The sequence below is a fragment of the Phascolarctos cinereus genome, unplaced genomic scaffold (assembly GCF_003287225.1).
Source record: "Phascolarctos cinereus isolate Bilbo 61053 unplaced genomic scaffold, phaCin_HiC Scaffold_1;HRSCAF=81, whole genome shotgun sequence".
NCBI lineage: Eukaryota > Metazoa > Chordata > Mammalia > Diprotodontia > Phascolarctidae > Phascolarctos > Phascolarctos cinereus.
In genome coordinates, this window is record NW_027555514.1 from 145,659,568 (window position 1) to 145,673,008 (window position 13,441).

Consider the following 13,441-nt stretch of genomic DNA (forward strand, 5'->3'; position numbering starts at 1 on the left):
CAGATCCTTATGTCTACTTGAGAACCCCTAGAAGTCTGGACAGCTGAGTGCCCAGACACTTTGCAAAGACTGACTGCAGAAGGTCATTCCTGCCCAAGTGGGTATACATATATCCTAATATTCAGGAAAAGCTCATAATTTTAGGTCACTGAGCGCAATATGGTTTTGCAAAGTAATTTTCGGGGCCTGGCTAATAAGGAGAAGATCTCTGGACTTGGAATCAGGAAGACTGCAGTTCAAATCCTGCCTATGATACTGACTGTGAGACCTTTGGCAAGTTACTTAACCTACATCAGCCTCAAATTCCTTATTTGTAAAATTGGGATAATAATAAGCCCATAACATTTTAAAATAAATATTTATGTAGTGAGTATGCTGGTTTACTGTTGCAAAGCAGGCAGGCTACATCTGCCCCCTAAGGTTACTAGGGATACTCTGAGGGATCTGGGGACACATGTTCTCTATTGCCATTGGTTCAAGTCTCAACTAGTTATGTTCCCCCCCTCCACCAGCCTCCCTGCTGTTAGTTACCAGTGACTAGCACCCTAATTCCATAGCGATATTTTTTTGAAGATACGGCACATTCTCACCTTAATGTCCTGATCTCTGGGAAGAGTGGCCTCATTCTTAACACAATTTTTATATAGCATTGGTTCCAGCAAGTTCATGGCCAAATGTGACATGACTTCCAGATGAATCCTCATCAATTACTGCTGGACTGGATCCTGAAAGTCATTTCTAAAGGTCACATCATGCTCCTTGAAGCATTGATACTGGGCTGGCTACAAAACTTGGATGCTGGGATGGGAGGATGCAGCTTTCCTGATCTTTTGAAACTCATTACAACCACAACAAATAGCATTTATTATATAGTACTTTTAAGGTTTGCAAAGTGCTTTACAAATATTAACTCATTTTATCCTCACAGAATCCTGGGTGGTAAGTGTTTTTACCATTTCCATTTTAGAGAGAACGAAACTGAGACTTGCCCAGGGTCACACAGATAATAAGTATATGAGGCTGGATTTGAAATCATGTCTTCTTGACTTCAGGTCCAGTGCTGTATCTGCCTTGCTCAGGTTGGAGTTTCCAATCTCTGTCTAAAATGGAAAAGAACAAATGTGCCAAGGCAGGCAAAGAACCCAGGCTTGGGTTCATGGACCACTTACTGGCCTTGGTAAGGAGGGCCAACAGCCTTTCTCCTTACAAAATTGTCCCTCTCAAGGATCAATTTTTTTTGAGTCCTTATTCCAGAAGACATTTGAAATTTCCCCCAATGGATCCTTGTCAATGCACAGGCAATGCTACTGGCATTTCAAACATATAATAATAGGAAAACTAGGTTTATGGATAATCGAGAACAAGATCACACAAGGTCAAGGAAGGCCTGAAAATAGCTGAAATGCACAATAAAATTAAGCACTAAAGATAGATTATGTGGTATTTCTGGACATACAGATAAACCTGATGTACGGACTTACATAAAATATAAAACATAAAACACAATAAGGCAAGTAGTTTGTTTAAACTCAAATAGAAAAATAAGAAAATTTCTCAGCTAGTCATTTTGCTTCCGTACTTTTCATGTTAGTTATAATATCAATGCTTGTGGATTCAATAATATATCAAATAACACACTGAACCATTCAACAAATGTAATTCTGCAAGAATCATTTCAAAAGAAATTGACTTACGATGGAAACACACACTGAAAAAACAGACTGTTCAATCACAGCTTGAAATAGACGTGTGTTTTTTTCCCGAATTTCTCTAGGATCTCGCAAACTAAAGTATCCAAAATTGAAAGTCCTGGGTGGAAAATCTCTGCAGGCATCCCCACAAGTTGAAAGGGCCCATTTTATCCCAGATGAAGCCCACAAATATGCTCTGGCTCACTCTCCTAGAGCCAGGCAGACTATATTTGCCCCTCAGTGTTCCCTGAGGGAACCCTTAGGAGGGTTTCTCCTTTAATGCTGTTGGCTTGAGTTCTCACTGATTGTGTTTTGCTCCAATTTTAGGTACTATTGACTGACCAGCACCATAAATGTAGAGAGAAGGAGATTGGCACATGAGCAGAGTACTTCTGATGGTATCTCCCTACATGGAGAGATTGAGGAGCTTGCTTCTAGGAGAGTCATGATAACATGTAAGGGAAGTGTATTGGAGTGACATGCACATGTGTAGACATTCTGTAGCTGGTTCTGGTCTTTTAGCCGAATGGTAATGAGAAGCCTTTTTTGATTGGCTGCAATTGAGAATGCCTTCAAAAAGGCTTTAGTTGGTCTCAGCTATACTCTTTGGCCATTTTTTCTCTGGCTATGTTCTTGGTAGGTGTCTTAGACTCATTTGTAGATAGTGTTTGGTGAAACAGTGCTTGGGCCCTCTCCATTGGGACAAATAGCCCTGTAATCTCAGGCCACATATGGGCCTTGGTAGAAAGATGCCATCAGAGACACCTTGCACATGTGCCAGTCTCTATTGCATTTAAATATATTTACATCCTACCAATGCTGTATTTTAACTCCTTGATGATAGACATTCACCATGACTACTATGAGGAAGAGACAACTGACCAAAAAGCCTTCAGGAGTTTTACATCCATTCTTTATTTCCAAACTTGGTTGTATATATTTCAGTGCCCCTATACGACCATATTAGGTTGATCAAGGGATTGACAGGAACAGCTTGAATTTATAGGCTGGGGAGCCTGTGCTTGGGACTGTTGATTACTCCTCCCAATTAAAGCATTAAAATTCTCCTAGGCATCTCCAGGAAGATAAACTTTACTGATGCTGGCAGATGTGGTTCAATCCCAATGTTTTGGGAGGAACTACTCATTTGTGCTGGCCTATAAAAAGGAAGTTTTCATCAAGTCTCTTTATTTTTTCTCATGAGATAATGAGAGCTCAGCTAGACTAAGGGCATAACCATGTCTTTTGAGGAGGAGTCTCTTAGCCTCCTTCAAGAACCATTAATAGCAGTCTTAGGGTAAAGACACATTATGAGCTGCAAATGCTTGCCTGTATCCCTGAGGCCTGAGAAGACGGTTTTGGGCCACAAGTTTGAGGCCCTAGTAATTACAGAAGTCTTTAGAGGAAAATTCGTATCTCTGAAAATTTGTTTTAAAAGAAAGGAAAGGGGCAGCTAAGTGGTGCAGTGGATAGAACAACTCTCTGGAGTCAGGAGGACTTCAGACACTTGACACTTACTAGCTGTGTGACTTAATCCCATTGCCTAGCCCCCCCCCCAAAAAAAAAAGAAGAATAAAGGAAAGAGAGAACCAATGGCCTGAGATTACTGTGACCCCTGTCACAGAGATCTTACCATGGAAGGTTAGTGGGGTAGAAGTGCCTGTGTCTACATATTTCCAAGTTCCTGTAAGTTTCTAGGTGTTTTTTTTTTTTTTTTAGCATTGAATGGAATTCCTTTTAAAAGAGTGCAGGTGGAAAAGCAAGAAAGAGGAAATGTGACCATACCTGGATATATGTATTTCCTCCTGGAAGAGTGTGCTGACCTTCCTGCTGTCTGTAAAAATGAATGAAGGTGAACAGTGATCAGGAGCAGAAGTGAGGTGAAGCTCTGGCAGGTGACTGAGAAGTAGAGAGCTTCCTGGGGGCCATAAGTAGTGGGGGTTGATGAGTAAAACCCAGCTCATTACTTACTCATCTCCCTTCTCCCACCAAGGTTGCTTGGGGAAGCTGTTGTTCAGTGATATTTCTTTCCATTTCTCCCTCAAGAGGCAAGTAGGAGGGGAAGGGGAAGGCGAGAAGAAAAGATTTAATCCCTGGCTACCAATCATATCAAAGTCTGATAGTCCTTGTCTTAATATCTATTTGTGTTTTATGCAATTAAAAGATGTGGGGATATGCCCAGTAGGATAATCCTGGGTCAAAGGGTACAGATAGTTTAAGGACTTCTTCCACAGTTAAAAATTGCTTTCCAGAAAAGTTGGACCAATTCACAGCTCTTCCAATGTCTTCCTACAATCCCACTCTCCACTTCAGTCCATTCCACACTTTATTTCCTAAGTAATTTCTCTCATATCTGACCCTGTCATTTTCCTACTCATTCAATTCTAGTGGTTTCATTTGCCCTCCAGAATCAAATGTAAACTCCTTTCTAGCTTTTAAAGCCTTTCCCAACCTTTCCCCAACCTATTTGTCTAGCCTTATTATACATTTCTTCCCATACTCACACTTCACACTTTTTTGATGCAGCCACACTGATCTCTCTGTGCTTCGCATTTGATACTCCATCTCCTGTTACCATTCCTTTGCCAGTATCTCCCATGTCACACAATCAATTCCAGAGTTCTTAAGAGAGACCTTGCGAGTGTCCATGTATTAGTTTTTCTGCCACCATGTGAGCACTTGCCATTGAGTTCTCCATAAAAGTCTTTTTGGTGACCTTATGTTTGCACTCTCTGGTTGGCAGTTCGAGAAAGGACCTCAGTGTCTTGTATCTTATCCTGCTTAGTAATCTTTAGAATCTTCCTAAGACAATTCAAATGGAAGTGATTCAGTTTCCTGACATGGCGCTAGCATACTTTCCAGGTTTCACACAGGACTGCCTAGCATGATGTGCCGTCATCAGAGAAGATGCTGTGCTCTGTGAGCAATGCAGAAATTGAAATAGCTCAAAAGAAACATGAGATGTGCAAATTTAGAGAATGTGTACATGGACTATTTGTGTGGTAGAGCATTCCAAGCTCGTGTTGATCTGATCAGTCACAGTTGGACACACTAACTCGACTCTAACATAGTGATATTTTGGTCCTCTTTGAGAACGAAGGACACCAAACAACCAACTGTTCCTTTGCACTAGCTCTTCTCTGTGTGTGACGTGTTCTTCCTCCTAGAATTCCCACATCACAGAATTCCTCTCTTCGAGATGACGCGCAAGCACCACCTTCTATGTGAAACCTTATTTTGATACCTCCGACTGTTAGAGTACTACCTTTCAAACTATATGTCCTTCTTGTCTCTCTTGTTAGAATGTAATGTCCAGTGTAATCTCCTTGTGAGTAGAGATTTTTTCATTTATTGTATTTCTACTGAAGCATTTAGTACAATGTCTTGCAGATAATATATGCTTAATACATATTTGCTGATTGATAAGATTTTGAGTAAACAATAATAATGTCTGTACAAAGATGTAATTTTGATTCTTTTTGGCCCTGTTAATTCCATTTTTTTGTCTTATTATTTAGTATTTCTAATATTAGTGTGTCTAATACAAAACAAAATGATAAAACAGATGTTTTAATCTTATTGGGGAAGATTCTAGCAGTTTTCCACAAAGAATTCTAATATTTGCTTTTAGATAAATTCTTTATATCATGTTAAGAAAAGATCCTTTCGTTCCTCAGTACTTTAATGTGTTTTTAAAAAAAACATAAATGAGTAGTAGGGTTTATGAAAAGCTTATTTTTATTTTATAGATATCATATGATTCTGTTTTTGATTAGTGTGAGTGGTTATGCTAAGTTTTTCCTAATCTTGAGGACCATTGTACTCTTGGTTTAAATCCTAGTTGGATAATGAACAATTTTTTTTCATCACTGTTACTGTAATGTCTACTAATGTTTTATTTTAAGATACTGTACCATTATAGTTAGTAGTACTATTCTTTAATTCTCTCGCTCTGAATTATCTCATTTTTTGTTTGACTAGTAAGACATTGTTTCAACATGAATTCTGTTTCACCTACTTTTCAAAAATTTATGCAATACAGAAATTATATATTCTCTAATATTAAATTTATCTGTAAATTTGTTCATTTATGATTTGCTCAATTTCTTGTTTTTAATAGTTTATATTTTCTAGATATTAATATATTTCATAATTCTGTTTTGTTGTGATATAATTAGTTACAGTCATATCCTAACATTTTATTTATTACTTTTCCATTCATTGCAAATTCTTTTCCTTGGTCTTGGCAATTTGGTTTTCTTCTCTTCCCTTAAAAAACCAAATTAGTTAATTGTTAATTTCTGGTAATCTTTTAAAAATAACTTTTTGTCAGTTCAATAGTATTCTTTTTTCCTCTGATTTTCAAAATATCTTTTTTCTTGTGTTGGGATTCTTAATTTGTTGTTTTGTGGTTAATTTAATTATATACTATCTTTTGTCTTTTATTTTGTTAATATATGTGTTCAGTTGCATAAGTTTTCCTTTAAAGAAAACATGCATTTTCTCTATCCTATAAATTTTGGTATGTAGTCTCACTATTGTCATTCTCTTGACTGTTTCTATGATCTGTTCTTTCAATTATTATTTAGAATATTCTTATTTAGTCTGCACTTAGGTCTATACCTTTGGTTTATATTTCCTTCATTGAATTGTTTTCCTTTGTGTCTGACTCTTCGTGACCCCTTTTGTCACTTTCTTGGCAGAGAAACTGGAGTGGTTTGCCATTTCCTTCTCCAGTTCATTTTGCAAACGAGGAAACTGAGGCAAAAAGGGTTTAGTGACTTGCCCAGTGTCACACAGCTAGTAAGTGTCTGACGCCAGATTTGAACTTAGGAAGATGAGTCCTCCTGACTGCAGACCGGGCGCTCTATCTATTGTGTCACATAGATGTCCCTTTGCTGATTACAATTTTTATTGCATTAGTCAGGTATTTAAAGCATGTCTTTAATATTTCTTTCTACATTTATTTATAAATTTGCATTTAGTAACATATGACCAATTTTTATAAATGTATCATGACATAGAAAAGCATGTTTTATTTAAAATTCCCATTCAATATTTGCCGTAAGTTTATCAGATCTCATTTTTCTAACCTACTATTCATATCCATAACATTCTTCTTTCCTTTTCTGTTAGATATGTCAACTTCTGAAAAAGGAATGCTGGTCACCTACAATTACTGTCTTACTGTCCATCTTTTTGCACTTCAGCTAGCCTTTCCTTTAAATCCATTTCGTATATATATTCCTGTTATTTCATTGTGTATGGTATCCTCAAAAATGATGCAACATATTTTGAAATGATATATCTTTAATGTTGTCTTGTCCAAAATCATGACTACAACTACTACTTTTTAAAATTCAATTGAAGGAGAATAAATTTCATTCTAGATCCTTACTGTTATTCTCCATTATCTTTGTTTAAGCTTATTTCCTGTATATAACAAATTGTTGAATTCTGTTTTTCTAATACATCCTATAACTATCTTCTATTTGACAGTTTTGATTCATTAACATTCTATCAAGTTTTACTGTCTTACATTTTAAAAAAATCACTAAATACATGCGGCTTATTTTACTTGAAACAATATAATTCATCACCTTTTAATATATGGATACCTTTTTAATGTATATATGCCAACACACACATATATGCCACCTTGCTGCCTAGTACAATACCTAGAACATATATTGTAAGCCTTTAATAAATGTTTGTTGAGTTTCATTTTAGGAGAAATAATTTCAAATCATTCATCATATTGAGGAACCATTTTTTAATAATTCAAGAGTATGCTAAGCGCTATGGGATGTTATTTGATGATGGAAGCTAGTTTCCTTTTTTTTATCGTATGTAATATTCCATTCCTTTCATTTATCATCATCTACAATATGGTCTACACAATTTCAACTGTTACTACTGTAATATATAAATGAATTTCCTTTTCCTATCTAATTGTAATATGTTTTCTTTGATAATGAAGCTTTGGAATTTGACAACTATATTTCTGGGCAAACTAAATGAGATTCCTTCCTAATTCAGACCTCAGAATTCTATCAATTTTAGTTAATCAACAAGTATTTATTAAATTCAATTTGTACTTTATGCCCTGTCTCCAGTGTTTCTAGGCTATTTTCTTGTATGATTTCATGAATTATAGTATTTGAGCTCTTCATTTCATATTTCTCTTGACCTCTCCAGGGATATAAATTTCAGATAGTCTAATTTAACTCTATTTTTAAAAAGTTATTTGCTTTGGTTTTTGAGCAATGAACTCATGCATCTTCCAGTTTTGCTACATTTTGATTTTGTCCTGATATTTGTTTTTCCATTTGTTCTAAATAGCTAGCTTTCTTGTTTTTAAAATATTTTTTAAGGTTTCTAGTTTCTGTCCTTATATTTTCCCTTAATTATTTTATTGAGCTCCTGAACTACTTTGGAGGATCTCAAAATGGTTCAGTTCTCATTTATGTGGGTTCGGTAATTGTTACTGAACTATGATTATTAATTCTTTTTTTGTTTTTGTTTTCCTCTTTAATCTTTTTCTTTTTTTTTTGCTCTGAATTGGCTTGTATAGATTTCCTTCCTTTTGCCTCTTTTTTAATGATTCAGAGGAGGATATTTTTTAATGATTTTAATGATAATTATTAATTATTGAATTATTAATTAATTAAATTAATGATTTTAATAATTTTAAAGATTCAGGGGAGCTAGACTTAAACATAATCAATACTAACCCAATCATTTTTGTCAGCAGTCTGTAAAATTGTTTTTTAGAAGCTGGATAATTGAAAGAGGTGGATAAGATTGCTTAAACCAAGAAGAAATGTTTAAAGGGGCAGGAGCAAGTCAGATGCACCCTATGGCCCTTAAAAGGGCACAACTGGACCTGGCTCTGATATTCACAACATGGGCTTCTACTAAGAATACATTAGTGTTGAAAGAATCTCATTTCTGGGTATTGATTTTCCCTTCTAAATATCCATGGTAAACCCAGTATCTTCAGGTTCAGCAGTCCAGTGTAAAGGTCACTCACATACAAAAGGCCTGGACCAGATTACTTTCCATGCTAATCTATAATTTAAGAATTTCACACTGTGAAGTTAAATATCCTGCTTTCTGTGGTGTAATGGTTTTCTCCATCCATTTCAAGTTATCACTTGTGGCCTAAAGGGAATATTACTCCATCCTAATCTCATTTCACAATAAAACTACTCTGTCTTGTGTCTGGTTTCTGGTCCCTTGGTTATCATAGATCTCTTCAATAGTCATTTCTTATTTCATCCCCTTCCCATCTAATAGTCACTTCCTGGGTTTTTGTGGTCTTAGTCTGCAATGAAATTTCAGTTGTTCAGGGATGAAGGTTCACACTACATTAATAACCTTAGGGAACTAATGTAAATTAAGTATTAAAAACCTTCAACATTGGGTTATAAAACTATGGAACATATAGGAAATTAATGCTACAAATAATAATACTTAGCTTCTCTGAAGAAGTTTCTTTTCCTTAAAATTGAAATATCAGTATCTTTTTATTGCTTTATATAGATATTCTCTGAATGAAATGTCTAAAAAGTGCCCCAAGTTCATTGGAGATAAGAGTATTAGAAATGTCAGGCACTATATGATCCTATTAATAATAAAAAGAATATAGAAAATGGTATCTTCTGGATTCTATATTTTCTATTTTCATATATTTCTGTTCTTTAGATTTTCTGTCCTCTAAGTATCATTGATCGGGCAAACTGTGCTCAAGTCAACAGTGCCTGGAGATCCATGACACATATAAGATCATTGTGGAGTGAAGTAAGTGATTAATTACAACACTAACATTTTATTTCTGTCTCCAAAAGGATAACAGACTCTTGTACATATAAGATAGCTGTCCACAGTTTTAGTAGCAAATAAGGATAGATTCTCTTGTATTTTCAAGCATTTGGGCCCCTAGCATTTCTGTATTGTTTTGGTTTTATAATCCCAGAAGGAGTTGTGTTTGGAAAGTGTTGGCAAAGGGCCATACATGGGGTGGTTATCTTTCTGATATAAAAATTCAGCCCAACAGGAATTTTCTTACTAAGGGAATTATCTTGTTCTTGGCTGCATAGTCCACAGATAGCAGGTAACTTAGTATTTCTTTCATTCATACACCTTTTGAATGCAGAGATAATCAAACAAAGCTGATCTCCCTTGTGTGCTCTCCTGCATGCATCATTAGTATCTCTAATTCAGGAGTTCTTAAGCTGGGGTTCATGAACTTGTTTTTAAAAAATATATACATATATGCATTTTGATAACTGTATTTCATGTAGTTATTTCCTTTTTTAATACTATGTATTTTGATAATTTAAAAATTTTATTCTGAGAAGGGATACATAGGGTTCACCAGATTGCCAAAGGCATCCATAAGAGGAAAGAGGTTAAGCACCTCTGTGAGAAAAAAACTAAATGTTACTTATTTTAGAGGGTGAAATATAAGAGACATTAGTTAGTTAAAACAGCATCCTTAGTACAGTCTTTGGGCTTGTTTTGATATTTATGTATGACAGTTTCTGTTCTGTAGTCACAAACTATGTTTTTGACCTCTGCTAGCCATCTTTCAAATGCATTTCATTTTTCAGAAAACTCTTCCAGGTTTTCCGTGTCTTTCTCATTTTCCTTCTGGATTGTTTGCCATTGGATCTTTGCTTTTTCTGTTCAATTTAACACAATGCAATTTTATTAATAAACATTTATTAAGTGCCCATCATGTATAAAGCATGCCTACCATATGTAGTCTAATCTGACTTCTAGCTGTGAACATGAAGAGTTAGGAAAGGGTAAAGAGCCACTGAAGATACTAATATGGAATCAATGAGCTTCCCTATGAATCTCTCTTTACAAAGTGAGCTTTTTTACTTAATGAGAATTGTGAATTGAGAGCTGGCTTTTGAATAAGGAAGGTCTAGGCTTAAGGAGTTGAGTGCCTGGGTCACCACCTTCCTTTCTCCATTTCCTCCTTTTATATTAGAGGATTTCAGCATTCACACTGACACACCCTCTAATCTTTCAATTCCTCAGTTTCATTAAATCCGGTGATTTACACCATAACTTCACTAAGTTGCATGTAAGGAAGGAGAAGGGAAGAAGCAAATATGCATTTTTATAGTGCCTACTATGTGCTAGGCACTGTGCTAAATACTTTCCAAGTATTATCTCACTTGTCATTGGGATAGTCACATATTGGATTTCACCATTACCTACTTGTTTTCCATTTCCTTAATTAGAAACTAGAACATTGCCAACCATAACTGATTATAATTTTGCCTCACCCTATGTATTGCTCCTCTTAAATCTGTTTTTCACTCTCACTGAGAACCATAATTCCCCCTATCCCTCCCTAACTCTCTCAGGCCATTATCCTTGCTCTGGCTTCATATCCCTCCTTCTCCATTTTGACTTTATAGTTACCTAATTCAGCTTGGAATCATTAATCAGTCAGCCTTAAGTAGCTCTTAGGAAAGGATATTTACTAATTTAGTAAATTAAATTTACTAAAATTTAATATTTACTAAAGGATATTTACTAATCTGCTCAAAAGTCTGTAACACACATTTCTTCAAATGCACACAAAGGTCAGGGAAAAGTGTGCTCAAGCTTAGAAAGCACATGTGGCAAAGGGATAATTCACATGTCCTAGTTGCTTTGATTAATTGATTGATTGAGACATGTTTTCACATAATCAGAATGAGCTGTTATTAATTCCTGTTATCAAACTTTAAAGAGGCTCTTACAGAGTGAGGGTAGTCATTTTATCCCTCCCTAATTGATTCCCTATATCACTTCCCACAAAAGCTTTCCTAGATATTCTTCTCTCTCCTCCCACACTTTCCCTTCACCTCTCTCCCTCCCCCCCTCCCCCCTCCCAGTTTAGGACCTCTCCTCTATTTTACTGAATCCTCTTTTGACACTTAAAGTCCTTCACAAGCTGGCCCCTTTCTACCTTTCCATTCTATTTACACTTACTCTCCTTCATGTACTCTGTGATCCAGTGACAATGGCTTTCTTGCTTTTCCTCATATTGGACATGCCATCTCCTAACACGAATGGAATTCTCTCCTTACTCACGTCTGCCGCCTGACTTCTCTGCCTTCCTTTAAGAGTCATCTAAAATTTCATCTTCTGCAGAAGGCCCCTCCCAGCCCTCTTTCCCATGTTCCCCTTCTTTATCCCCCCCAGTACCTTTCCTCTGAGATTATCTTCCATTTTCACTGTGTATATCTTGTATGTCCATAGTTATTGGCATGTGATCTTCCATATGAGAATGTGAGCTTCTTGAGGGCCTTTCTTGTGTCCCTAGTATTTAGCGCTGTGTCTGGCACGTAGTAATAAATTAACTTAAATTAATACATTTATCTATCAACTGACAAATTTATTAATAAATTATTTAATTTGTTCACAAAAGCATAACAAATACTTATTGATTGAGTTACTTTAGGCACTGTGAAAAATATGCAGATGAATAGACATAGTCCTTGCCTTCATAGAATTTTAAGTCTAGTAAAGAATATGGAATGTGAACAAATAAATTGTAATAGAAACCACAATATGGAAATTAGAGGGTTGCAAAGTGCCACTTGAGCTGAAGGAGTCAGGGAAAGCTTTATGGAGCATTACAATGAGAGGGAGCAGCATGAGCACAGTCATGGAGATGGGAAATCAGAGGGTATGTTCAAGGAATGGTGAGTAGAATAGTTTGGCTTCCATTCATGTTATAATGGACAAATCCCTTGTTCTCTCTACATCTTAGCTCTTTATCTGTAAAATGAAGGACTTGAACAAGATTATTACCAATTTCTTCCCATTTTCAATCTGATAATCTTATGTAGGAGATTGTTAGGAAATAAACTTTGAAAGGTAAGTTGAGAATAAATTATGGAGACTTTAATGTCAGAATAAGGAATTTAGATGGGAAGCCACTGAAATATTTTGATTGTTTCTATGATATGATAGAACTTTTTTTTTTAGGTAAAAAAATACTTTGGGAGCAGTGTGTAGAATTTGTGGAAAAGGCAACCCAATTAGAAGGAAAGCTATTAGAGTAGTCTGCTCTAGGCAATAGATCATGAGGGCCTGAACTAGGATGATGAAAGTGGAATAGAAAGAAGATGGTGGATAAAAAAGATTTTGCAAAAGTAGAATAAAAAAGATTTGATAACTAAATTGATGTAGGAGGTGAGGAAGAGGAAAAACTTGGGTGAAAAGGAAAATAGTAGTACCACTAATAGAAACAGGAAAGTTAGGAAGAAAGGTGGGAAAGATTAGTTTGACATGTTGAGTTTAAGATGCCATTATATACTTAGGTGGTGATGTTCCATAGGCAATTGAAAATATGGAGCTGGGGGCAGCTAGGTGGCATAGTGGATAGAGCACTGGCCCTGTAGTCAGGAGGACCTGAGTTCAAATCTGGCCTCAGACACATAACACTCACTAGCTTGTGTGACTCTGAGCAAATCACTTAACCCCAATTGCTTTGGCAAAAACAAAGAAACAAAAAATATGAAGCTGAAGCTTAAAGGAGAAGGTGGGGCTAGAGGTATAGATTTTTGTTATTTGGAGGTTTTCTTTAAAACATCTGATTTAATATTTTTTCTTTCCATACAAAATTCTTTGAATAAATCATCTTGTTAATAAAATAAACATATCCATGTTGGTCTTTATTTTTGTAGAAGTATATGTGTTCTAGCCCTTTCAAGAGGCAGCTAGATGGCGAAGTG

The 13,441-nt window shown here is 35.8% G+C and overlaps 1 protein-coding gene across 1 annotated transcript in view; it reads left to right on the forward strand.

Annotated features, from left to right (window-relative positions):
- The window catches only part of FBXL13 (F-box and leucine rich repeat protein 13), a 238,762-nt gene that overhangs the window by 53,084 nt on the left and 172,237 nt on the right, over window positions 1-13,441 (forward strand). Inside the window, 1 exon segment of the mRNA XM_078149993.1 lies at window positions 9,399-9,494. Within this exon segment, the coding sequence (XP_078006119.1) occupies window positions 9,399-9,494 (96 nt within the window).